We start from the raw sequence: 27,934 nt of genomic DNA, 5'->3' as shown, positions 1-27,934 counted from the left end.
GAACATGAAGCAAAAAATAGGTGTTGTTTTTGGAAAGTAAACAGGTGGACCCTGCAGCAAAGCAATAGGTCCTGGATTTACACATCAGGGTAAGGGTCCTAGTTAGTGATGATCTAAATTCAGATTAGTGAAGATATTTACTCTCGGGTCCATCTAGCTGGAAGCAGAGGTCTCTTCTAGGATGTTGAGTTCCAAGAATTTTGTGTGAAGACTACTCTCTCTATTCAGACTGAGTATGAATGTGTGAAAGTGTGAAAGTAAAGTCGCTCAGTCATGTCCGACTCTGCGACCCCGTGGACTGTAGCCAACCACGCTCCTCTGTCCATGGGATCTTCCAGCCAAGAGTAATAGGCCTTGAAGCTGATCAGAGCTGGGGTGGAGTCCAGGTGTGGTCTCCTTCCGGCTGCGGCTTTGGTGTCACCCAGCCCTAGGTCTGAGCCTCAGCCCCTGCTCCCTGTGCCCTGCCCTGAGCTGCCCCTCAGGGGCAGGCTCCTCTGGGCTCAGAAAGAGGGACCGTGAGAAAGAGGGAGCTCCCAAGGGTGCTGCTCTGCCCTCAGAATGCCATCGGGTGTTGTCTAAGCCGAGCATGGTTTCCCTTTCCTTTCTGGCCTCTGTGTGCTGAGGAAATGTCTTCTGTGTGTACTTTCTAACCCAGGGTTAGTCATATAGTTTGTTTTCTCCTTTTGAGGAAGATCCCATAAAACTTTGTATAAAAGCTATTCCATTTTTTTTTCTTTTGATTTCAAAAGTGTTTATTTCAGAGGAAAAATAACAAAACTGTTCACTTTAAGAGGCTGCTTGGATGGAAAGCTTGGAAACTAGAAGGACTATAAAGGACACTGTGAGTGGTGGCCTGGGGACTTGACCTGGGTCCATTTTCTAATTGGAAGGAAATCTTGGGGTTTCACAAATTTATAAAAAGTAGGGGAAAGACCACACATAAACCCCCTTCCCTTCTTTTCAATTTCTGTTCTGCAAGAAGAAACAAAACCCAAGGAACTGAAGTAATCATGTTCTTCAAAACAGTAATGCAAGTCTCTTTGGGGAGAAGAAGAAGAAATCTTGGGATATCCATTCCAATTACTCAGGAAGCTTCTCAAAGTGTAGGAGGTGAGGCCATGCCTGGAGATTCTACTGTGACTGGCCTGGGGCGGGGCTTGCTATCAGCAGTCTTTAAAGCTCTCCAGGTAAGTCTAACAATCAGCCAGAGTCATTATCATGATTTCCTGCAAGTATTGGCTCATCTACCCAACAGAGAGGTGGGTTGGAGAGGTGGTAGAAACATACTTGTAGAAGTTAACATGATCTTGAACTGATCTAATGAAAATTACTCAGCTATCATCTGCAAGGCTTCCGTGGGCACCCCAGGGCTATGTGGGGTCCTGACTGCCCTCTGTCTTGTGCTGTGTGGCCTGGGAGAGTTGGAACCCTGCCTGGTGGCAGAGTGTTTGGTAGCCCAGACGTGCACTCCTCCAAGAGGAAACTCATCTTCCCTGACAGCACAGTTAATGTGCATCCCTGAAGCCCGAGAAGTGTTTCCAAACCCAGATCTGATCCTGTCACTCTCCTGTTTAAAATTTCCAGCAGCTCTCCAAACTGCTCTCAGGATAAAACCCCAAGTCCCTCTCCTGTCCTCCAGGGGTGGCACGGTCTGGCCCTGACTAACACCCCCCTCCCCAGCCTTTTGTCCCCATGCCTGATACCACTGCTCCCAGGGTCACATCTCACGAACCCATGGTCTTGGGGGAAGGATCCTGCAAACCCTTCAGAACTCTACTCAAACATTATTTCTCCACACTTAGCCAGGCTCTATCTTCTTTGTTCTCATAGCCCCTGTCACGGCTGACAATTGTGCATTTGCATGTATGGGCACTGATCACACCCCTGTTTGCACTGCACCCCTCCTGCTGGAAGCTACCTTCCTCAGGCTCCCAGGCATGAGTGGGAGGCTGCTTCAGGCAGTGAATCTGAGCTCCTGCCAATCACTTACCCTTCCCACCCCCGATCCCTACTCGGTTCTCCCAACACCACCTGGCTTTGTCCCTGTAGCCCTGGAGTGGGAGTGACTCCTATTGCTGAGCTCTGCATTGCTTCCCCATCCTCTGTTGGATCTTCAGTTCTCCCAACATATTTGTAATTAGCTCCCTGTGTTAAATTCCTTCTGTTGGACTGCCTGGCTTGGGCTCTAGTTTCCAGACTGAACCCTGACTGAGGCAGAGATGTATATGGTTAGTCTGCCTCCTGCCGCTTGTGAGTAACTAATCAATGGCTTTTTAAAGAAAAAAGCACCATGGCTGAGGTGCTGTCCCCTACTCTTGCCTGGAAAATCCCATGGACGGAGGAGCCTGGTTAGGCTGCAGCCCATGGGGTCGCTAAGGGTCAGGCATGACTGAGCGACTTCACTTTCACTTTTCACTTTCATCCATTGGAGAAGGAAATTGCAACCCACTTCAGTGTTCTTACCTGGAGAATCCCAGGGACAGAGGAGCCTAGTGGGCTGCCGTCTATGGGGTCTTACAGAGTTGGACATGACTGAAGCGACTTAGTAGCAGCAGCAGCAGCCAGGATTGCAGCTCCCTACAGTTGAGGCTCTCCACCCTCTCGCCTCAAGCCTGGTCCCACCAGCTGCTTGGCTCAAGTGTGACTCCACAAAAGGAAGGAAATCAGCCCCAGTTCCAGGGACTGGCACCACTGGGCATCAACCCCGCTGGCCCTCACCTGGCACTCCCTGGCTAAGTTACCCTCTGCTTGGGAGTCTGCTCTAGTAACTCACTCTGATAGCCCCCCTCCTCACTCCCCCATCCCTCCGCCCAGGAGTAGGGGCTTCCCAGGTTCTCACCAGCCCTGCCTGGGCCAGTGGCCAAGGTCCTCCTACTTGCTGGCATCTCTGATGCCCCTGCCTGAATTCCTGACACAATGTCCTGTCAGGGGCCTAGTCCCCACATTCTCACCCCTCTGTTGGGATGTCCCCTTACTGCTGCCTGCCTGCTATTGTCTGAATACACTCTGCTTGGGCCCAATACTCATCCTGAACCTGGAACAGTTGCCTGGCATGTGTCTGTGGGTCCATCTGTGGTACGTGCCACCCTCACCCCCACCCCTGGCCCAGTTGGCTCCGCCCACCCATCAGTGACCACACAGAGCATGTCCTGGGATGTCTGTGCATGTATGTAAATAGGAGAGAAACCAGCCACGCGGGACACTTACGTACATGGTGATCTTGACCGAGGAGGTGACACTGCTGCTAAGGAAAGTGACCGTGATGCAGGTGTCCTTGTTTCTTGGCTCCTGCAAGTGAAACTCCACGAGGCTGTGATGCACTGGGAAACCAAAGCAGAGCAGACAACAGGGCCAGATGTCGGTGGGTGCAATGCATAAAAAATCCCAGAGAGCAGCACAGCAGTTAGAAATCTCACTCTAACACTTAGCAGCTGTGTGACTGGGCACAGTCAATCACAGGTTCTCTGCTTCCTCAAGCCTAAATTGTGTTCAGCAGCTCAGCTGTGTTCTACTCTTTGAGACCCCATGGACTGTAGCACACCAGGCTTCCCTGTCCTTCAATCTCCTGGAGTTTGCTCAAATTCTTGTCCTTTGAGTCGGTGATGCTATCTTAACTATATCATCCTCTGTTGCCAAGTGTAAATTGGGATAACAAAATTACATACCTCATAGTTCTGAATGAGAATTAAATGAGTTAATACATATAAAGTCCTTAGACAGTGTCAGTGCCTAGGAATCATTCAATATGTGATAGTTTTTATTATTACTTGTACTCCTAGAATGTGCTTCTCCTCTCTGTTTGGCAACATTATCCTGATGGTGTGATTCTGAAAACCAGTGTCTATCTTATACTAAATAATTAACTCATAAAATATAGCAACGCCCCTCCCCGCTAGCACGCGCACAGTGTCAGGAAATACACCATGTGTGCAGGAGACAACTGTGGCCCTCTGTGTGGTGGCTGGGGTCCTGTGTGGCATCTCCTCCCTCCTGGGCAGCACTGAAACTGGGGCTCTCAAAGCTGGTATTGTCTGCACAGACTGGGTGAGCAGCCTGGTTCATGGTGATACCCCTGGTCTGCGGTCCCTCTGTCAAGAGAGGTTAAGAAGGATTGCAGCTTCCCCAACACCCTAGCCCTTCCTCAATAGGGTAAGCCCATCTGGCGGCACCTGGCTCTGACTTTGGTCTCTGAGCATTTTCACAGACTCCTTTGGTGGTTGGGACATAGCCAGAGAGGTAGTCCTTCACCTCTCTCCTACCTGTACTTTTTCATTTGTTTTGTTTTATGGGTGAATATTGGGAGGAGGGACTAAGTGGATTTAGGGAGACAGCCCAAGTTGAAGTAATGATGTGATCCATATAGGCTCATGGGGTTAGCAACTGGACTCCTGCCAAGAACCCACAAGAAGACAGGAGAGCACTGCACTCTGCCCCTCCACAGAGGAGAACATCAGCTGCCACGCCCCCCCTCTCTCTCTTTCTTGGTTGTTTACTGTGGATGCAGTGTGTTATGTTGACGGGCAAGGGCTGAACAGGAGTGGATAATCACAATGTGGAAAAAAAAAAAAGTCTACCTTACATAGCTCTAGGAATCTAATTCTCTGTGCTGAGTTGGATATATCACTTTACCAGCAGATAATCAGTGATCCAGACAGTTTCCTAAGGTTCTGCTTATCTCTTCTCTGATTACTCTGGAAGCCCTAGGAGGGCCAGGTCTGCTAACATTGGTGGATGGGAACTGGTAGTGAAATTCCTACCTGCTCTGGGCGTGACAAGGGCAACAGCACACAAGCCCTGGATGGTTTGCCAGGAGAACTGGATCCAAGCTGAGGCCCTGCCGCTCACCAGTTGTGTTGTCTTGCCTAAGTCACCAAACCTCTCTGTGCCTCACTTCCTTCATGTGCAATCAGTAACCCCCAACATCACCTCACAGTACACTGTGAGGAACGGGGTGATGGAGAGAAAACACTTTGGGTGAAACATTGCTCTACAAGAGGAAAATAGTATTTTTGGAAAAATGATTTTTTGGGAGCAGATTCTCTGTCCATGCTGGCACCTGCCTGGCAGAAGCCAAGGGTGACAGCTGTCCTAGTGAGCAGTGCTGAGGCTGAGGCAGGTCAGAGTGCTGGGGAGTGGGAGCTCGGTGCCACAGAGACCTGGGAGTGGATGAGATGGATGGTACCAGGTGGGCGACCCATACCCTCCCACCAGGAGAGGAGAGGCCCAACTCTGATGCTCAGAATGGAAGGCTCAGAGGATGCAGGCCCCTCTGAGGTCTTTGAACAGACATAACCATACTTCTGGGGCAATGGGGAGGGGATCTCACAACAAATATGAAACAGAAAAAGTCTGGTTCAGTGAATTCCCCTCAGCAGGGATCTAAAAATGCCTTCAACCTTCAGGTGTGCCTCAGGCTCCCTGGCTGTCTAGACAGGGAGGCGGCACCACAAAGCTGCCCTGGAGCTGGAAGTAGAAATGGGAAGTCGGGTCCCTGCAGCCCTGCCTCTGACCCAGACAAAGCATCCTGCCTCAGGCTGACCTCTGAGCAGCGGCAAGGACCCAAGAGTAACTGAGAAAGACGACTGGAAAGAGCAGGTTCTCGGAAGAGGGGTCAGAGATATGAGTGGTGGAGGCAAGCGATGATGGCGTGGAAAGGGTAAAGATTTTGAAGTCAGAAGACCGGAGTTGAATCCTGACTTCTTCACCCTCCCATGGAGCCTTGGGCATACAACTGTTCGGGGCTGGGTTGTCAGAGGAGAGGATGGATGTGAAAAGCCCACAGCTGACCCACTTTATTCTTAAGAAGTAGCCATGAATTCTCTCGAATGAAGTTACAAACACTCTCATCTCAGCTTCCAAATTCTCCCATTGTCAGAGGGAAGGGAATTATTCTTACTGAATCCAGTCACTGTGCAGTGTTTGCCTGTGTACTATGTATTTTATTTTATCCTCACAATTAATTCTTTGAAATAAGGACTGTTTTCCACATAAGTATGTAGAAGTTCAGAAAGATTAAGGAACTTGCTGCTCCTGACCACACAGCAGGTAAACAGAGAATTCGAGAACAATTCAGGTTTGGGTGACCACAGAGCCTGAACTTCAGGCTCTACCAGGAAGGTATGGCCACAAAGATCCCTCCAACAATCAGCCAGACACCAGTGATCAAAAAATCATTTAGAATTAGGGTGGTCATATAATTTCCCACCCAAACCAGCATACTTCTATTCTGAACACACAATAAAGCAGACAGGACTCCAGGATAAAAAAAAAATTAGGAAGTATAGCCAACCTAGATAAGATGCAAATACTATAGGAAGGAGGATGGTTCGGCCTTTAATTTATGTTATAGATTCTAAGACACCCTTTTCTCTCACGTTAGTCATCATTCACGATCACTGGCATCTTAGCTTCAGTGAAATGCAGTGGTTAGGAGCCACAGTAAACAGTTGAAATATATATGTGAAGGTTCAGTATTCCTCATGAACCCTGACGTAGGAGGGCTGCTAGAGTGGAGACACGCTGGGTGGGCAATGAGGAGGGGGAAATGTGTGCAGGAAGAAGAAACCCAAAAGGTTCTCCCAAATACCACCCTAGAGGGAGAGCCCACACTGGAGGGCAGGATTCCATGGTGGGGTAGGAGGAATGAAGGTCAGTATACTGACCGAAAGATAAGATGCCCCCAGGTTCTTATCCATGGAGCAATGATTTGGGCTGGCTCTGATGAGTCTGGGTTCTATCTAAGCCCAGGAGATGCTGCCCTCCACCTCTCACTTTCCATGATCTTTTTGCCCCTGTTCTTCACCTCCCACTTTGGCTACCACACTGGGCTGGACATAGCCCAGGATGGAGCCCTGGACTCAGCAGGTCAGCAAACTGGCAGAGGTGAGCAGGGCGTTCCTCCCTACTCACCACAATACGGAGCCATGGAAGTGGTCAGCAGGTAGACCTTCACCTCCTTGGGAAGTGGCTCTATCTTGACACCACCTTGTTCCACCAGCCCTGGAGATAAAGAAGCAAAGACAGCAGGGCCCTGAGGAGGCCATTTCAGGGTTCGGTGGCACCCAGCCTTTCAGTGATTAATTCATGCACCCGTTCATTCTACAAACAACTGTAGTGAGTCCTGGAATACAGCAACTCCATCCAGACAGGGATAAACACACAAGTAGACAGCAAATACATTCTTTAGATTATCTGGCCCACTCCCAAGGGGTATGTATATGAAATTATGAAATGATGTCTCCAACTTGCAAGACAATCTATATGACAGTTCTTTTAGTGGTATTTGTATCCTGTGCATTGGAGCACAGGATGTGTTTGAGCTTAAGAAAATGGTTGATAAGTTGGAGAAGGGCTTTCCAAGCAGAAAGTATAGTCTGGGCAAAGGGATATTGGGTGAGGAAACATGAAAAATATTCTTGGAAGTATGAGTAGTTAGCATCCCTGAGGTGTTTAGGAAAAAGGGAAAATCTCGTGGGAGATGAGGCTGAGCAGAGAGTGTAAAGTGGTTGTTAACCATCTGGTCCATCACATGCGTGGGAAACAGTGACATATGCCTGATGAGCAGGAAGTAATGTTGTTTTGCTTTATTATGGGAAACCACACCTACTTTAACATTTTGTCAAGCTGATATTCATTTCATTCATATAAGCAATGGCAGGCTGCTGCAGTTCTGAGTGGCAGCTGGAGGGTGGGAAGTGGGAGAGTGAAGGAGGGGGAGGAACCACACATTACCCAGGAGTTTTTCCTGGAACCCTTCAGGCTGGATAACCCCAGGATATTCACAACAATGATCTGCACAGGGTGAGCTGAGGCTGGATCCCTCAGCCTTCCCCAGCCATTCTCTCCAGACTAGCCTGGATCCTCCAGGAATGTGTCCAGGTCAATCAGCAATTAGGAATCCCTCCAGCTGGCACGTGGCCTCACACCTCTAAGGCAGGCAATGTGTGCCAGTCTTAGGGATTTCCCCATAGCACTTGGATTTCAAGCCTATCAGGAACTGGAGAACGGCTGGCCTAGCACGGAAGACCATGGTGCACAAAGACTGTGGTGTGCATCAGGTGCAAGAGTGGGTGCAGGGGGTCTGGACCACACTGATGCTTCTGGAGAGCATCCTGAGGTGGACTTGCGGGTCAGGGTCTCGGTGTGTGTGAAGGGTGTGCACAGAGTGCATACGGCATCAGGAAGCACTACAGAGGGCGGGGGGTGGGACACAGCAAGCTAAAGGCCACCTTCAAGGCGAGAACACCTTCTAGCTGAATTTTGAACATTACTTAAATTTTCTTTACCCCTCTTGAAAAGACTTTTTGACCATGGGAGATCAGGACTTGAAGAGGTGTCAAGGCTTGGACTCTCCCCAAGTTGTCAGAGGGAGTCAAAAGAGGAGCATTTACCGATTCTTGGACAGGAAAGAAGAAAAGGGTTGAAACAATCCAGACACTGTCCAGCAAGGAAGTCCTTGTAGTTTGTACAAGGGAAGGCCACCAGTGGACAGGAGTTCTCCAGGGCGCTGATGTAGAGGTGTACAGCCCTCATATGATCACAGATCAGATAACTGTAGCCTGAACAAGGCCAAAAGACACAACCAAGGTTTCAGTTCAAGACACATGGAAACTCCCTCCATGCTACTTACTGTAACTCTATTGAACGTTATAGTCCAACAGGCTATAAATACATGGGATATCCCCCAGAGCCACATTTTTGAAATATTGATGAACATGGTTTTTAATTTTTTTCAAATTGATTCTTTTTTTTTCCTTTTAACTAAGCTTAATTTACCAATAAAATTGCTTACTTAGAGACCCATTCTTCCATGATCATGCAGATTCTCTTTTGGAAAATGGGAGCATATGAACAGTTGGCGATCCTGACCCTACTTCTCAAAATGGATATTGGTCTGCACATTTTTGCCTTCTTCAGCATCACCCACACAACCAATTTTATTCAACCTCATTAAACCCAATCCAATAAAGAGACAATCGAGGGAGTCAGCAGCAGCTCGTGGTCCATCTATGAAAGCCAACCCAATGACTGACACACTGAATCTGCCAAATGTCCCAACACAACAAACACTTGGTTTCTTGTTATTGTTGTTGTTGACTATTTTAAAATTTGTGATAATTCACACTGAATGAATTTGCTGGGGCTAGGAGGTCCATAGTGAGCCATAACTCCAGCATTTAAGGTCTTCATACTCTGCCTTCACCTTGGGACCCCCTCACTGGGACCAGAACCAAGCCTGAGCTGTGTGCGGATTTTCCCTTCCCCCATAGTTGGGACACTGTCCGTGGCCAACCCCCTTCTAGCTACAACAGGGAGCTGGAAGACACAAACTAAACCCTTCTCAAATTGTGTTATGAAGAAAAAAATTGAAAGTGACCAACTAAAATGCAAAGAAATTTTCAAAAGCCATTAAAATCAAACCATCCAATCTGATCAGAATTGCTGAAAAAATTATGAATTATTAAAAGAAACATGATTTGGAAAATCAGTGAATTTGATAAGTTGGATTAGTGGTTACTCAACACGATTGTCAAAAGAATCTTTAAAATGATAAAATTTTGGTAAAGCAGGAAAAGGTTAAAAACATAGTATTCAGAAATCAAAACTCCTGTATGAAATGTTGATAGGTTAGCTACATTCATGAGAAGAATATAAGAAGACTAAACAACCCTTAATGCTTAGCTTTTGATAAATTTAAAATTGTTTAAAATTATGCTAAGAACATAAGCAATACATCCAAAAAGAACATTCCAGAAGAGAAAACTTAGAAGAGAAGATATGTATATTCATTGAATGTATTCAAGAAGATTATCTTGAAAGCAATTTTGGAGAACTTAAATTTAGTTAGTTTGGGGAAATGGTTGTGCAGTGAATTGAACCTTCAGCTAGCTAGCTTTGGGTGCATCAGCCTGGTTCTGACACAACACGGCACTGCAAAGGATGTAGCTGGTGTGGACTCTGCCACAAAGTGGGGCCCAGGAAGAAGAGAGGTTATTGGTTGAGGGATGGTGGATGATGGTAGGGCCTAAGACATAGGGAGGGAACCTAAATATGGAGCAGTCTTTTAATTTCAGGCAGTCTTCCCCTAGAATTCCTTGTCTCCATAGACATCCATTCAATAAGTGCTGAGTAAGCTTGATGGGACATAGCAAAGGACACTGTCAGGAAGACTCCTGTGGCTCACACTGGCTGACTCAACACAAAACCTGTTGATAAAGTCCAGTCTCTGGAGCAGCCAAACACTGAGTATTTCTGGCTTTCTGACCTGCATAAATGGAAGTGGGACAGCCAGGCTGGTCTTGGCCCCCATTGATGAAGTAGTCCACGTGTCCAACAGGAATCCGAATGCCCAAATCTGCAAGAAGGCAGAACCTTGTTACCCTCTTCCTTCAGGGGCCATTTTCCAGGTCCCCATAGCAGGGTTTACTGGCCACAGAGTCTGAAGTCTGACCTTGGGCACCCACCCCTTCTCTGTGCTGAATGGGGGCCCACTTATTCCTAAATGCTAGAAGATGACAGAACTAACTAGCCCTTAGATGGTTTTCTAAGAGGTTTTGTCATGCTGAAAGGAAGCTAAGAATAAATTCATAAGAAGATACTCATATTTGCCTAATAAAATCAAGAAAAATATCCCTTAAGTTTTTATGAATCAGTAAATGTTATAATAAGCTTGGTAAATTTCCTTGTTGAATAGTTTCTATTTTAAGTAACAGTTCAGATATATATGTGTGAGACCACATTTCCAGTCTCTTACATGCTTTTGTGCTTCTATGACTTAGAAGAAATATAATCTGACTACAAAGAGATGAGTTTGTGACATAGTAGCCTTTATCCCATCAGTGTGGCGATATCTGACCCCTCAAAATCAGTCCAATTCAGCTGCCAAAAACCATGACTTTCTCTGTCATATTATTTGTCACAATTGCAAGCAGTGGAGTGTGTGTTACTGTTTTAACGTCATCTATCCAGGGTTTAAGTGATGACCTAGAATGCCTCCTTACCCATCATGTCAGGTCAGTTGTACCTCCATAATATATTTTGAATCCTTCTGCTTCTCTCCATCTCTACTCCCACCACCTTTGCCTCAGCCACTATCGCCCCCTCATCCAGGCCACCACTGCAAACACCTTCCAAAGGGCCTTCCTTTACTGCCCACCTCCAGTCCACGCTCTGCCCAGCAGAGTCATCTTTTAAAGGAATCCAAATCGCTGCCCTATTCTCATTGATCAGAGAATAAGATGTAAACTCCCTGCCATGTCCAGTCTGGTCCTGCTCCATTTTCTCATCACATGACTCACTGCATGCTAACTACATGGTTCTCCTTCCCGCCCTCACCCACCATAAGGCTTTCATTTTGGCTGTCCTCCCCATCTATAATGGTCTTCTCCCAGCTCTTTCCAGTGCTGGCTCATTCTCATCCATGAAATCTCACCTCAAACATCACCTCCTTGGACGGATTTTCCTCAATAATCTTATCTGAAGTAGACCCCACACCCCCTGCCAAGTCACATACGCTTCTCCCATATCCCTCATTATCATAATCACGAGGTAGAATTATCTTGTCTATTGACTTGTATGTAAGCTCCACTAAGGCAGGGCCTTTACCTGTCTTCTCCCTACTCTACGGTACCTAGCCTATGTTAGTACCAAATACTTATTTATTGAACAAATCAGTGAACAAATGCTTTCCCTATTAGCCTGAAAGTTCCATGTGGTGCCCTGTGCATTGCAGTATTCTTAGTGCCTGCTACATAGATCAATCAAGACTAACTGAATAAATGGAAGTTATTTTTTTATCAAAAAAAGAAAAACTTTTTCTTTTATCATATCAGGTAGTGGCTACAACTTTGAAGGGGACTGAGAGGCCTAGGAGAAGTAAATAGGGACCAATGGGTCACCTATTTAGCAAATTTAGGAACATAAAGGGCTAACATTGCTAATTAACATGGTTAATTAACTTAATAACTAAGCAGAGGGCTATGGACTTTGTTTTCTTATCTGTGGAATGGAGGTGGAAGAGAGGGTTGAGTTATATGACTACATGAACTTCTTCTAGAATCATGAATCTGTGAGTTTGGGATGCTAAAAAGGCTTCTAGCCAAATGAGACATGGTTGTTTCTCAGTTGAATTGCAAACTCTCGTGGTCAGAGACAGATGTAATTTTTTCTTGTACCCAACACCCTGAGCACAGGGCCTGGCACTAGACTCTGTGGGCATTTGACATTGAGTAGAAATGAGGAGAAGGCAATGGCACCCCACTCCAGTATTCTTGCCTGGAAAATCCCATGGACGGAGGAGCCTGGTGGGCTGCAGTCCATGGGGTTTCGAAGAGTCAGACACGACTGAAGCGACTTAGCAGCAGCAGCAGCAGAAATGAGGAGGAGTGCCTGCTGGTTATGATAGATTCAGAATTGGGGGTTCTTGCCTGTGTCTGTCATTATTGGAGGCGGCAATTCTCACTCTTCACTGGACTGAGGGCTGGCCTCATCTCCTGGGAAGGATAGAAGTTCTGACAGGCTTGAGCATCTGCCCCAGGAGTGGAATGCCCCAGTGTCCCCGGGGCAAGGCATGTTCACCCTGAAAAAGCAGCCTGAGTTTCCCGTGTGCCTGCCAGGCAGAAGTGCCCTCCAAACACTACCTCAGATGCGGCTTAGTGTTGAATCAGAGTGAGACTCATGACTAAACAGTTTTGGTCCACAAATGAGAATCCTTCTGTCTCATGCTGGCTAAAAATAAAATCATTTCATCTCAGTCCCAGAGCAAGATAGGGCTGGAAGAGACTTTTGAGATCATGCTGATAAACTCCTCACTGCAATAGAAACTCAGAGGGGAAGAAGTCTCCTCCTAGGGCCACTCCGATAAATGTCCGCCTCTTAGCCTCTGCCCTGTGCTCATTCGCCCCCCCGCCCCCCAAGCTCACTGTCTGTATCTGTGTGGATGGCTTCCACGAAGAGGGCATCCCCAGGGTCCAGACGCTCCTCCAGGCTGGCTCTGGTGTACTCTGGTCCAGCGGGGTCCAGGCCTGCAAGGACAGACATGTGAGGGGCCCTGTCATCTCAGCCACAAGAACTCTTATGGATCCACTGCACACCTACATGGGCAACCCTTATTGTTCAGATCAGAATCCCCCAACAAGGACCCAAAGGTGAGAGAACTAGCTCAGGACTACCTTTCCCAGGGAACCCTAACCTGTTGAGTAGAGAGAACTCTAACTTCTTCATGACCCAGTTCCTCTGGCTCTGAAATGAACTTGCTAACACCGACCATTTGGCAAGGGTTAATGTCAGTAATATTTATCCTCATGTAGTAATAACAATGGCTGTAATGTTTTGAGTAGCTACTATGTGCCAGGCCTTGTGCTGGGCAACTTCACACATTCTAGTCCTTACAACAACGTGTGTGCATGCATGCTAAGTTGCTTCTGTTGTGTCTAACTTATTGTGATCCCATGGACTGTAGCCCACCAGGCTCCTCTGTCCATGGGATTCTCTAGGCAAAAATACTGGAGTGAGTTGCCATGCCCTCCTCCAAAGGTATCTTCCTGATACAGGAATCAAACCCACATCTCTTATATCTCCTGCACTGGCAGGAGGGTTCTTTACCTCTAATGCTACCTGGGAAGCCCCTTTACAATGATAGAGTGAAGTAAATATTACTCTCTCCCAGCCTTACCTTGGATCCCTCCCTATTCCACCCAAAAAAGCAGACTGTGAGACAAGTATGTAAAGTGCAAGTAGCTTATTTGGGAGAAAATCACCGAAAGCATGGACTTCCCAGCTGGTGCTAGTGGTAAAGAACTCGCCTGTAAATGCAGGAGACATAAGAATCACAGGTTCAATCCCTGGATAGGGAAGGTCTCCTGGAGAAGGGAATGGCAACCCACTCCAGTATTCTTGCTGGGATAATCCCATTGACAGAGGAGTCTGGCGGGCTACAGTCCACGGGGTCACAAAGAGTCAGACATGACTGACTTAGCATGCACACACAGAAAGGATCATGAGGGAGTGGAAAAAAGTCAGAGAATGAAAGACAATTTAAATGAATAGACTATCAATTTGAGTCTCATCCCACTGGGGTCTCCCTGCAGGACTCTGCAAAACACAACTCAGAATTGTCCCACTGAAGTGCCAGGAAGCCAGAGTATTTACCATACAGCTCTGGCTCCTTACTGATTGAGGGTAGTTCCTGAAGCATAAAATTCCCAGCACTGTGCAACTATTTAGAAACACTGTGTAAAGGTGATTTCCACAGTGGCCAAGGAGATAGGAGCTGTTACAACCCATTTTAGAGTTGTAGAAACTGAGGCTCAGAAAGAAATAGGTGGCCTCTGACACTGACACTAGAGATCATGCAATAACAACACAATACCATCTTATCCAAAATGGCCACAATAGGTAAATTTTAGTGGTAATCAATGACTTGATCATAAGAACAAAGGCCCAACACACTTCCCTCTGCCTGCCTTAGCAAACGATCTTCCAGGCATGTTCTCTCTCTCTAAACCGGAGAATGGTCAGGGAAGAATGTTACCTGTGATCTGTCCCAGCTGTCCATTGTAGAAATGTCCTACCATGCCCCCTACATGGGCCCCCAGGCTGATGCCGATGATGTGGATTGAGGACTCTGACACACCCAGCGCCTAGAACAGGCATTTACAGTGAGTTACATTTGGGCCACCCCAGCCCCTGACCTTACAAGGGTAACATTTTTCTCCGAGGGATCAGAAGCAGAGGGTCTTGGGCACGACATACCAGCCACACATGCTCTGGGGAGAAAGTGCAGAATCTCACCGTGTTAATCACTTGCCCTCTCCCTGGGCTCCCCACCTGGACAACCCATTCACTTTCCTTTTGGTGCCCAAGGTGTGTGAGACATGACCACAGCCATTTCCTCCTGAAAGCATAGAAGGGCCAGCTATCAGCACCCGCTATGTAACATGCAGTGGCCCATCTTACAGAGGAGCAGCAAGAGGCTCAGAGAGGTTCAAAGCCCCTCTGAGGTCAGCACAGTAAGTGGTAAAGGTGAGATCTGAACCAAAGACCCACAGACTACCGGTGGCTCTGCTTCCTCTCTAAAGCTCCTCCTCATGTGTTCTTTCTTTCTTTCTGAGCTCTCGCTCCCCCATAAGCAGCCAGAACTCACCCTAAGCTCGTCTACACCTACCAGGAGTTTACGGAGGAAACGAGAGATCTCGAGTCCCAGCTTAATCACATTTTCCACGGCTGAGAAATAGGCAGCTGTGGAGCCATACACCCAGTCCACAGCAATCACGTTAGCATCTGCTGCCCGCAGAAGGGCATCGATGAATCTATCAATCCAGGAAGGCTTTGTTCCTAAAGCCCTAGATGTGGGGCCAAGAAAGGATAGGAAAATTATCTTCCAAGTCAGTATCCATCGTCATGGAAATTACAATGACGTTTCTATAAACAGAACAAATCCAGAGGAAAAAAGTCGTGTGTGTGTGTGTGGGGGGGGGGGGGTGGAGGGGAGTATGAGCACTAAATCCTGCAGCACTTTGAGCATAAGGAGGACATAATCCTGAAGTCAGCAGGGCTCCTGCTTGCACATGTGGAGCCTGTGGGTAAACTGTAAAGAGGTACCTTTGTTCCAGGTGGATGTAGCCTTGGGCCAGGGCTCAGAGCTCAGGTCAGAGTTCAGCCCCACTGGCCCTCAGTCAGGTACCCTTGTGCAATGCATAAATCACATGGACCACATGTGCTGACCCTGCTTGTGTTACTCATGGGAAAGAAAAGACAGCTTTGTGTATTACAGTTCAAGATTTGCAATCTTAATTCTCACTCTATAATAGAGACACCTTCCTTGGGGATGTTTCCATTTACTTGCTCATGCATTCACTCTTCATGCAACAAATGGACCAGGCAATGTGTTAGGTGCTTTCTGAGAAATAAAGAAAAATGAGATATATTCTTTATTATTCTAGAACTTAGAGTATAATAGGACTTTTCTAGGAAAAGAAGAAGAGGAAAATTTTCAGAAAGCTTTCCTAAGAGATTAGGAATGGGAAAGAAGTCTTCTCCATGGCACAGAGCTTGCTCATGTGGACAGAGGAGCCCAGCCCGGGTGTACACCAGGGAATATGGCCTGGGGGCATCTGGAACAGACAGCACAGCAAGGCTTCAGAGCTCTCCAGTCCATCAGCTATCTCCAGGTCGCAGGTGTCTCTGTTTGTACCTTGGATTGTGGCTGAATGCAGGATTTGCCAGAGGAGACACTTTGGCCCAAGAGTGGGAAGGAATGCCTAAGGGAGGATGTGGCTGGGACCCTGGGATCAGGGGTTTGAGAGGCAGGGAGAACCCAGCCAGAGATGAGGAAGCAATTATCCTTTGTGCAGTGCCTCACTGTCCACCTCTTCATTGGGTCTCCCCCCAGTTTCAGTAGTTCTAGCTACTGTTTCACCGTATTCTCTCCCTTTCTCTTCCCAGCAACTTTTTACTGTTTTTGGCATTGTCAGTGAATTTTGGAGAGAAGATGCTGGAAGGAAGGATGGTGATTGATTTGGGAGTCAGAGACTATATATTACAACAAAAGTTGGACTGTGGATCATCAAAGAAATTGAAGAAGTGTGTAGTATCTGAGAAACACTAATCTCTGGGAATGATGGAAGTTTCTTGGGTTGTGAAACCCAGGTAGAAGTGAAGAAGAGGAAATAAAACCCTGGATAAAAACACCATGATGTTACCCCTGAGCAATTGCACAAAGCCTGTGACCTCACTGGCTGAAATGAATCATGCAACCCACACTTGAGGGAGGAAAGGATCACTGAGACCATTTTTACAACCTCCCTTTTATTCAGGCATGGAAATCGAGGCTTCATGTGCTACTTATCCTGGGTCATTCTTATTTACTGTTTGAGAGTATATAGATGAGACTTAGCAGAGGAATAACATATGTGACCAATAAGAAAGAGCAACACATTGTGTGTTCGTGTTGCTATGAGACCTCTTCAACGCCAGCAGAAGGTGAGCAAGGGGACCTGTGACAGGCAGTGAATCCATTTCTCCTCTTGCTCCCCACTAACTTCCTGTGGCATGAGGGTCATTTTCTAGTTCCTAGCAGAGGTGATCCTACTGGTTGGTTGGCTCCCACCTGAATCCATGGATAACTAGCTTGGTTCCTAGAGTGGCATTGAAACCAGAGTTTTGGATGTCACTACTTTCTTCCACTAGCTGCCCACAGCTGGGATCCAAAGGAGTGAAGAGGAGAAACTGGACTTTGAGATTGGTGCCTCGGAGGAGATTGGCATTCTGGAAGTCAGTGCAATTCGTCTGTGGGGTAGGAGGTGCATCCCCTAGAAGAAAAAACAAATAAAACCCAAGAAACTTCAAAGGTGAGGTCATCTGTTCTTAAAAAGAAGAAAAGTGCTTTTGAAAGGAAGAAAGAAAGAAACAGGGGCTTTCAGGGATTGATCATCAATCAGCAAGTGTAACGACTTATTTACTAAAGGCATCACTTCTATAACCAAAATCTGTGACTATTTTTCACAGATGTTTTCTTATCTTGTGTAAAGATAAGATACCAGAGAAGAATAAAATATTCCTCAGCTAGAGAAGATTAAAGGCCATGGTGAAATGGATATTGTCATGGGCTAAATTGAGTCCCCTTCCCCCCATAAATTCATGTGTTGAACTAACTAATCCTTAAAACTTCAGAATGTTACTGTATTTGGAGACAGAGTCCCTACAGAGGTAATTACATTGAATGAAGCCATTGCGTGTGTGCTCAGTCATGTCCAACTCTTTTGCAACCCCATGGACTATAGCTCGCCAGGCTCCTCTGACCATGGAATTTTCCAGGCAAGAATACTGGAGTGAGCTGCCATTTCCTTCTCCAGGGGATCTTCCTGACCCAGGGTTGGAACTGGCGTCTCCTGCCAGGCAGATTCTTTACCACTGAGCCACTTGGGAAGGCCATGAAACCAATAGGGTGGGCCCTTATCTGATATGACTGATGTCCTTAGGTGAAGAGGCAATTTGGTCACAAAGAAGAAAGATGACCTGAAGACATATGGACTAGACAGCCATCTCCAAGCCAAACAGAGAGGCCTGGAATGGATCCTTCGCTCAGAACCCTCAGGAGGAACAAACCCCACCACCACCTTAATCTCAGACTTGCAGCCTCCAGAAGTGTGAGAGGATAAACTTCTGTTGTTTAAGCCACCTGTCTCCGGCACTTTCTTACAACAGTCCTGGATAAATAATACAGTTTTCTGAAAAGAACCCTGGGCTATAAAATAAGCAGTTGCCCTGGGGACTAGGCTTACTCTGGTCTGTTCATCCCATCCCAGAGTGATCACTTCTCACTAATCACCTTTTGTCCTTAGGAGCAGTCCGGAGCCACTCCAGAGCCTGCAGTGCCCAGCACGTGGCTGCCCAGATGATAGAGAAGGCCTTTAATGCCCTCTATTGTATTGTATTATATTGGACAGTGCCTTCCAACAGATACCTTTAAATAGGATATTTTATAGTCAAGGTCACTGAAGGGCCTTCTACAGTACTGAACTGAAATGGCAGCATACTGTAACGCCTGCATCCCAGGGAGCTGAAAATCTGACCTATCTTTAAGACCCAACAGTCCGCTCTCATGCCTGTGATAAAGAGGGGGGCCTCTAACGCCCAGCTGTCTTACAGAAAGAGACTGGCAGGAGCCGCAGTGCATATACCGAGTGCCCACAGGGCCCCAATCCTGGTGCTGTTAGCAGTGACCTCACATTCCTACCACAGGACAAAGCCATTTGCAACATCAGAAGGCAGGTCTAGGTTGCAAACTGATTTGCACAGCCCTCTTCACAAGGAAGACAGCTCTCTCAGGTTTCTGGAATAGTTCTCTGCCTTCAGAGGTAACTGGGGAGCATGTACGGAAGGCCTGTGGATCTGCAGTGCACTGCGCATTGGTACTGTGAGCAGAATGTGGGCGCCCCACCCTTATAGCATGCCACCAGTAGTTTCCTCACCTCTGCATCTCAGCCCCAGGCCTGGTCCCCGAGTCCCCTTGCATCTCCCTTCTCACCAGCCAGATCTCGGACACCCCTGCAGTGAAGCCCACTCTGACAGTACAGGCCCCCAGGCTCCTCTGCCTGTGGCAACTTGTGCTCCTATGACCCAAGATAGACTTGTCATGACTTGACCACCTCATCTGCCTCCCCTACTTTTGGAAGAAAAGATGAAAAGCCTCCTCTTGAACAGGAGACCTGAACCACATACATGACTGCATTGCTCTATTGGTCATGTAGTAAACATAGTTTGTCACAGAGCAAGGCCCAACAAGCATCACAGAATCAACATATTCCAGACAATGTTATCTAAATAAGTGGCAATAAAAATTAGAAATCAATAACAAAATTATTTAAAGATACATTTGGAAATTTTAAGTTTAATTCCCTTTTAAGTAATGAATGAGTTGAATAATCACAATAGAAATTAGAGAATATTAAAAGCTAAAGACGATAAAACCAATACAATTTCAAAACGAGTTAAAGTAGCTAAAACAGTACTAGACTGATAGCTATTAATGTAACCTTAAATGCAAATATGAGAGGGAAATGGGGAAAGATACAGATCATGTAAGTTAATCTTGTAAGTCAGAAAATTGAGAAAGAATACTACAGCAATTCCAAATAAAATGTAGGGAAATAAATGCAAAGGAAGTAATTAAAATTAAAGAAAACAATGAATAAGAATGTCATCAAGAGCAATCCAGCCCATGCAGTTGCTCAGGTCCACCTTCCTGGAGAGATGTGACACTTTGCTCTCTCCTACCCCCAGAAAAATGGTAAGTAAATCCTCAGAACAAAATATTCAGAATTAAATCATTCTCACTACCTACACTGGTGCCACTTTGGTTTAAACCACCATCATTTCTCAAAATTATGTGGCCTGCAATGCTTTTCCTGCCTTCATCCTCTTCAGCCTATTTGCAGCACAGTTGCCTGGAAAATCCCATGGACGGAGGAGCCTGGTAGGCTGCAGTCCATGGGGTCGCTAAGAGTCAGACATGACTGAGCGTCTTCACTTTCACTTTTCACTTTCATGCATTGGAGAGGGAAATGGCAACCCACTCCAGTGTTCTTGCCTGGAGAATCCCAGGGATGGGGGAGCCTGGTGGGCTGCCGTCTCTGGGGTCGCACAGAGTCAGACACGACTGAAGCCAACTTAGCAGCAGCAGCAGCAGCAGCAGCTAGAAAAGTAAACTAAATCATGTCACATCTCTGAGTAAAAGCCACCAAGGCATTTCATTCAGAATAAAATCCAAAGTCCTAACAGTGGAAGAAAGCCCTAAATATCTAGACCATCCTCCTGAGGAGCCTTCTCCTGCCCCACTATTGCTTCCTCTTCCAGCCACTGTCCTCCTAGATCTTCCTCACTCTACACAGGTTCCTGTTGGAGGTTCTATGCGCTGGGCATTCTTTCTGCATGGCATGTCTTTCTCCAGACATCCACGTGGCTAATTCCCACTTCTGCTTTAAGTCTTTGCTTGTCAAATGTCATTTCCTTTCCTCTAACCCCCATTTAAATTGCCATCAGCTATGTGCCTGAAACAAATGGCTCAGCTGGTAGAGAATCTGTCTACATACAGGAGACACAGGAGACGCAGGTTTGAGCCCTGAATCAGAAAGATCCCTTGGAGGAGGAAATTGCAACCCACTCCAGTATTCTTGCCTGAAAAATCCCACGTACAGAGGAGCTTGGTGGGCTGCAGTCCATGGGGTCACAAAGAGTCAGACACAACTGAGCAGAACACACAGACTAAGTGCCTCACCTCCATTCTCTGAATCTTCTTTATCCTGATTTATTTTTATAGCAATCATCACTCAATCAAGTTTTTATTTACCAGTTTATTATTAAATGTATTGCTTATTAATTTTCCCACATTAGAAGATATGTTCAAAGAAGGAAGAGATTTTATCTATTTTGCTCACTCTACTGCCTAGAATAGTACTTGCCACATGGAATAAATACCAAAAAGTAGTTCTTTGAACAGGATAATAAACTAGATGTTCTTAAAAAAATAAGATGTACTTTTGATGCTGCTGCTGCTGCTAAGTCACTTCAGTCGTGTCCGACTCTGTGCGACCCTATAGACGGCAGCCCACCAGGCTCCTCTGTCCCTGGGATTCTCCAGGCAAGAATATTGGAGTGGGTTGCCAGTTCCTTCTCCAAAGTATGCACGCATGCTAAGTCGCTTCAGTCATGTCCGACTCTGTGTGACCCCATAGATGGCAGCCCACCAGGCTCCTCCATCCACAGGACTCTCTATAAGACATAGTAAAAAGAGGGAAGTCACAAATAAATAATATAGAGAATTAAAAGGGGATGTAAACACAGCAAATTTTTTTAAACCACAAAGGAGCATATTTACACCCATCCAACAGTTTAAAAATACAGATGTTTTCCTAAATTGATAATTTCCTAGAAAAATAGCTTACTAAAACTTAGTCAAGAAAGAAAAAAAACAGAAAACCAAATCTAAAGCTGTAGCATAAAGGAACTGAAACTGTAGTTTTAAATCTATTCATCAAAAAACTATATTAGGACAGATTTCACATAGAAATTCCACCAACAGGTCAATTCCTATCTTACTATTTCAGAGAATAGAATAGGAGAGAAAGAATCCAAACTCATTCTATGAAAATAGCCAAAATGTCAAAACTGGACAAATAAAGAAGGAGAAAGGAAAACTAAAGGCCAGTTTCACTATTGTACATAGACATAAAAACCCTAGATAAAATATCAAATCCTTCAAGGGTAACAAGAACTAAAAATACATTATGGCCAAGCAGGGTTTAGTCTAAGAAATGAAAAGATGGCTTAACATTAGAAAATATACTAATGTAATTCACATGTGAACACATTAAAGAAAAAAAAAAACATATGCTCAACTCAATAGATGTAGGGGGAAAAATGATAAAATTTAGTATCCAATACTCCTTAACATAAGAAAGGAAGGCTATCTACCAAAAGCCTATAGCAATGATTATACTCACTGGTGAAATGTTAGAAGCATTCCATTTGGAACTGGGAACATGAGAATGTATGCTATCAGTGCTTCTATTAAATATTGGACTGGAAGTTCTAGTCCTAGCTAGTAAAACAAGATAATAAAATAGGATAAAAGTTATGATGTTTGAAAAAGGGGAGAAAAATTGCCAATATTTGCAGATGATAGAATGAAACTATTCAGGGACTTCCCTGGTGGTCCAGTGGCTAAGACTCTACACTCCCAGTGCAGGGGGCTGGGTTCAATCCCTGGTGTGGGAACTGTATCCCATATGTCACAATTAAGAGTTCACATGCCACAGCTGAGACTCAGCACAGTGAAATAAATAAATAAAAATAATTTTTTTTTTTAAAGAATTAAACTGTCCATCATTCAAGACTATGGAGCATGGCCCAATGAATCATGCTCAGATACCCTCTCCCTGCATGCACCAAAGTGTAGTCACAGATGAATACCCAAAAGAGACAGAGAGAAAGGGACATAGACAATCTCAAATGTAAAAATAATATCTCCACGAACAAGAACAGAATTGCAAAATGGTTCTGGGTTTCAGGTCTGGGAGAAGGCAATGTTTGTAAGCATTCAGGTTTGTGAGGTTTGAGGGGTCCAAAGTGCTCTGGCAGGTATAGAGAAGACCCATCTGTGGCCAGCAATGGAGAGAAGGCCTCCCCAGCCCGGGAAAGGAAACTAAAAACAACACACACAGAAACTTTTTACTGGGGCAATAGCTTTATTGAGGAAGATAGATGGAAAGACAAAGCCTTACTAACAGAAGCTGAAACAACCCCGCCCCTGCCCCAAAGGAGAGAGGGCGAAGATGGGAGCTCAGGAAGGAAGACACAGAGACAAAGAGAGACTGAAAATTAAAATGAAACTAATCTATTGTGTTAGAAGTCAAGGTAATAGTTACTTTTGGAGCAGTTGTGATAAAGATGGGATACAGGGAATGGGTTTTAAGAAACGGGTGATGTTTTCTTTCTTGATCTGGATGATCATTCTAAAAACTCATTAATATGTGTTTTAATAATCTGTATTTTTTGTATATATGTTGTATTTCAATAACAAATTTATTTTTTAAAAAGCTTGCAAACAAATATATAAAGACATCAAACATTTACAAAGATTGTCAATGAGTGAATCATTGATTCAATCCAGGTGAAATAAAGTTTAAAAAATTGTTGACAAAGGTTTAAAATGAGTAAGCTGAGATTATATACAAGGATAAACATAAAAACAGAGCATAGGAAATTATTAAATAAAATAGGCATAAGTGATAAGATATACAGTAAAAAAAAAGCTAATTAGAAATTGGAAATGAAAAGGTCATTGAAATAAAAATATAATCAGTACACTATTGTCTAGTACAGAAGAAGTCAAAGAAGCTTTTTAATATGAAAGTGCAGTTAAAAAGTACAGGCAACACATGGAGAGGCTCCAACATTTATCTAGTGGCTGTTCTCTAAGGCAAGAGGATGGGAAAAAAAAGCTGTGCTGCAAATAATTTTTTATAACTAAAAAAATATATGATTTCTCTAATCAAAAGTTATACTCAGGGCAATGAGCAAGATTTTTTTAAAAAAATGCATCTATACTAGACAGGTGATAGTAAAACTGCAGAACATTAGGTATAACAGATATTCTTAAACATTCCCAGACAAATGCATTGGAAAACTTAACAGCAATGAAAAATATAATTTCCTGAAACTGAATCAGAAAGAAATAAAAATCCTAATAAACCTATTAGAACCAAAAAAAAAAAAATTGAATTGGTAATCAAGAGTCTTCTCTCACCATAAAATGTGCTAGATCCAGATGGTTTTATTTGAAAAGTCCACAAAACCTATAAATCATAAATAACCTTTATCTTATATTGGGTTGGCCAAAAGTTCATTTGGATTTTTCTGGAGGCTAGAATAAAAAAACCCAAAGAACTTTTGGCCAACCCAATATAAAACTGTTTCATAGAACAAACTTATTTCCTGCAGTTATAATCATCTTGGAAAAGGAAATGGCAACCCACTCCAGTATTCTTGCCTGGAAAATCCCATGGAGAGAGGAGCCTGATGGGTTATAGTCTACAGGGTTGCAAAGAGTCAGATATGACTGAAGCAACTTAGTAGCAGCACCATCATGACCAAAGAAGGGCAATAAAAGAAAAGAAAACGATAGATAAGTTTCCTTTATGAATAAACATACAAAATAATAAATATATGCAAAAATTAAAATAAATGTTGGCAAATAAAATTCAACATCATATTTAAAAATACCCCATGGGAATAGGAAAAAAAAATACCCCATGACTAAAAGATTTGCCCCTGGTGATCTTCATTTAAATACATAGAGTTTAGAAGAAAATATGAAAGATTATAAGAAGATTGCTTAAACAAGACATCAGAGACACAAATTGTAATAAGAAATAAAAATTAAGGCAATAATGTTATACTGCTTTTCCTATGAGATTGACAATACGAAAAACATTTGATAACATTAACAAAGTGTTGGTGGAGAGATGGGGAAACAAACATGCCCACATACTAATCAACAGTTATAACTTCCTTACAAGGCACTTTTTCTCACATTCATCAAAAATGTATAAGATATACATCCTTTTAGATCTAGTGTATAGTATACACAATACAAGATACATGATCACTTTATACACACACACACACACTCACACACACAACTATATGACTGAGTTAGGGAAAAAGCACACATAAAGCTGGCTTCCCTGGTGGCTCAGATGGTGAAGAATCGACCTGCGGTGCAGGGGATCTGGGTTCTATCTCTGGGTCGGGAAGATCCCCTGGAGAAGGAACTGTATTCTTTCTTGGAGAATCCCATAGACAGCCCTGGCAGGCTACAGTCCATAGGGTTGCAAAGAGTCAGACACAACTGAGTGATTAACACACACACACACATACACACACATAAAAGTAAGTAGACCTGTTCAACATCACCCAGTGAGGCAGGGAAGGGGTAAGCAGTGCTGCAAGGGTGATATCAATCATGGAAGCTTTCCTGGAAGATGTGAAGAGCAGAAAAGGTAGTATGAGCAACTGCAGGCAGAAGGCAGACAGACATGTTGTAAAGCTGGGGAATGAGAACTAAATGTCTTGTGGAGGTGACAGAAAAGCAGTCAGCTGTTGAGGGCAGGGGAAAGGGAGCTTTCTAAGGGCGATGCCACTGCTGGTCAGAGAAGGGGATCTTCACTCTTCCCGGAATGTCTACGCCATAGGAGAGTTTAGATTTGCTATATTAAGCAAGGGAGAGTGGTGGGTGGGGTTTTCACATCGGAGGGAAATTGTACTAAAGGTTGCAGGTCATCTGTGGCTTAACAGACTAATTATCATAGTCCTACCAGGTGGGATGACAAACCTGAACTTGAGTTGGGTCAGCAAGATTAGGAAAAACCTCTAACAATCTCAATGAAAAAACCGTTGTTAGTTTGGAAAATTTTGATTTTAAAAGTAAATACATCTTGGAACAGTGAATATGTATAGTGTGAAAATGAATCATATTTTGGAGTTAATTGCATTTATTTCCTTAAACTCTTCTTGTCTTGTGCAAGGCGAAAAGGAGTAATGTAGATTTTAGAAAAATGAGTAAAACAGCTTGAAGAAGTTTAGTTTTTATGACTTAAGGACGTGCCATCATTCCCCTTATGATTGAAGGTTTTTTCCTCCCTCTTTTAAATTCATCTCAGGAGAGGACTTACAGGGGACCTTCCAAAGGTTAGTGCTGCATAAATAGATGGCGTGAAAAAAACAGAATTATTGACTGAAAGAAGTTTCACCCAAGGACCCGTTCCCCAACTTACCTGTACTTCCAACACTGAGCCACAAAAGGAGGCCCCACAACCAGAAACATCTCTCCCAGAAGTCTGGGGGCATCACTGAGCTAGAAGTCTCAGAGCTGGGATAGAACTGACCTCTAATGACAAAGAGATCGCATAACCCAGCTTCTTGCCAAACACCCACTTGGGTCTCACTAATCATTAACTGGCGTCATGACCTGTAAAAGGAAACTTTCCCTCTTTGTTTAACTTACCCAGTTTTTCTGTTTCTTCTCAATGAAAATAAATAGTTTTTTTGTTTTTTTTTTTTAAGGCAAGGGACATTGAAACACACTGTCCTTCCTCTCTGAACCAAACATCATCAGGAAACAATTTCCTGCACCTCTCCCACTTCCCATTATAAAATGTTAGTAAAACCCAAGGCAGAAGTCTTTCATCTCTAAGCAATCACAAACCCTCATTGTCCTGGAGTCATCCGTGGATATGTTTATTCCCCTAGAAGGACTCTGAACAGCTTGAGGGCAAAGACCTTCTGTTTTCATTTTTCAGTCCCCAGTGCCCAGCACAGAACTGAGTCAACAATATGTGTTTAGTGTACATTTACCAGAAAGAATGAAAGAAGATGAAACTGGCCTCATAGACTACTATCCTTAACAGAATCTTGAGGCTATAAGTAAGTCCAACCTCTAAGAAGAGATGTTCAGCTTCTTAAATTCACAGATAAAGGAACCAAGAAATAGAGAACGAAAATGACCTATGGAGAGGAGATGGTGCTGCTGGAAGTGGCAGAGCTGGCCTGGAACCAGGGTGTTTCCAGTGTACCGCTTGGCCTCTTCATCCAGAGGAGCAGCAGAAACCACAGAGTGCTCACTCCAGACAGCTCAGGGAAAGGGGAGGCACGGTGCTTGCCCAGCACTGCTGAAACTGCAGCATGCTGCTGTGAGGCTGAGAACCCGCCAACAGGGCAGCACGGAACAATCCGGACCACAGTTCTGTGAGGGGACTACTATCTACCTATAGCTTCAGGGCACAGAGGGCTTATACCCTGCAGAAGCTCATGCAGAGTTGGGATTTGAAGCAGGACAAGCTGGCACGAGGCCATGCCCTGAACCTCTGCACCAACAGGCTGCACCAACCAGTGCACCAACAGGCTGTGCCAGGGTCACCCAAGATGGGAATAAAATGATTTTGGAGGAGCCAGCCTTCGCTTCCCCTCCTGTGCATGATCCCACTGCTCAGGGGCTGCAACCATTGGGAAGCAGAGTGGCAGCAGACAGGGCAATACTGGTGTCAGAGACCAAGCCAGGTGTAGAGGTCTAGGTCCACAGAGAAAAAAAGCCAGGGTGGGACTAGATGTATAAGAGATTTATCGGGGGTAACATTTGTGAAGAATAGAAGATGGCAGGGAGAACCTTGAGACCCTGCAGCTGATGGAGGGCTGGCATCTGTGAAGAAAGAGGACTGCTCAGGAAGTCCTGGAATACTGTCGGTTCCTAGACTGTCCTGGCCAAGGCCACGGGGAAGCCTCAGCTGAAGTCTCAGGCTAAATAGCAGCCTGTCTCTTATGAGAAGGAGCTATGTTAGCAGCCCTGCCCGGCTCAGTCACCAGTTGGGGATGGTCTCTGCACAAAGACGAGGGGAGATTCAGAAGGGCAGCAACTGGGACCGTGAATCGGTTAGGTTCCCCAGAGCAGGAGATGGAGGACGGCATTCTAGGGGACACCCCAGCACGATCAGAGCCGGTCACCAGGCCAGTGGTCCCAGTTACTCCAGCACAGTGTTCCCTGTGCAGCATCGGCGCATCTCACGTGCAGAGAGCACCCTCCCCTCACACTCATCATCTGGTCAATGCTCTCCATGTGCAGTTGCTCAGAATCACCCAGGGGACCGAGGGCAGACTGCTGGGCCCAACCCAGACACGCCGACTGAGAATCTCTGGGGCTGTGCCCAGGACTCTGCAGTTCTCATGCCAGAGCCACTAGTCTTCTGTTAACTCTTACCAAGGCCGTCTCCATGTGACCAGTGAGGAAACCAATGCTCACAGAGACCAGTGGCCTAGAAGCACTGTTTCAGGGCGCCAAGAAAGCGGGGTACCCCTGGAAAGTGAAGTGGTGTGTTTTAGA

At 45.1% G+C, this 27,934-nt stretch overlaps 1 protein-coding gene across 8 annotated transcripts in view; it reads right to left on the bottom strand.

Moving 5' to 3' along the window:
* Positions 1 to 25,927, bottom strand: part of PLA1A (phospholipase A1 member A) — a 45,369-nt gene extending 19,442 nt beyond the window's left edge. For 3 of the 8 annotated variants that reach the window (XR_009493326.1, XR_804163.4, XM_010801095.4), the window contains exons 1-9: positions 25,836 to 25,912; positions 17,108 to 17,309; positions 15,164 to 15,341; positions 14,531 to 14,639; positions 12,921 to 13,022; positions 10,265 to 10,354; positions 8,391 to 8,558; positions 6,910 to 6,999; positions 3,212 to 3,320 (exon numbers count right to left, since the gene is read on the bottom strand). Coding sequence is in view for 6 of the 8 variants with exons in the window: in XM_010801095.4 (XP_010799397.3) it covers positions 3,212 to 3,320; positions 6,910 to 6,999; positions 8,391 to 8,558; positions 10,265 to 10,354; positions 12,921 to 13,022; positions 14,531 to 14,639; positions 15,164 to 15,341; positions 17,108 to 17,309; positions 25,836 to 25,908 (1,121 nt within the window). In the remaining 2 variants the exon portion in view is untranslated. Of the gene's footprint in view, positions 1 to 3,207; positions 3,321 to 6,909; positions 7,000 to 8,390; positions 8,559 to 10,264; positions 10,355 to 12,920; positions 13,023 to 14,530; positions 14,640 to 14,751; positions 14,894 to 15,163; positions 15,342 to 17,107; positions 17,310 to 25,835 lie in introns of those variants that run through there. The other 5 variants (NM_001015610.1, XM_005201309.5, XM_005201308.5 and 2 more) reach the window with 5 other exon arrangements.
* Positions 25,928 to 27,934: the final 2,007 nt, after the last annotated feature.

This window comes from Bos taurus, chromosome 1 (assembly GCF_002263795.3).
Source record: "Bos taurus isolate L1 Dominette 01449 registration number 42190680 breed Hereford chromosome 1, ARS-UCD2.0, whole genome shotgun sequence".
NCBI lineage: Eukaryota > Metazoa > Chordata > Mammalia > Artiodactyla > Bovidae > Bos > Bos taurus.
The sequence above is the reverse complement of the archived record's forward strand: the minus strand, read 5'-3'. Positions and strand labels throughout refer to the sequence as shown.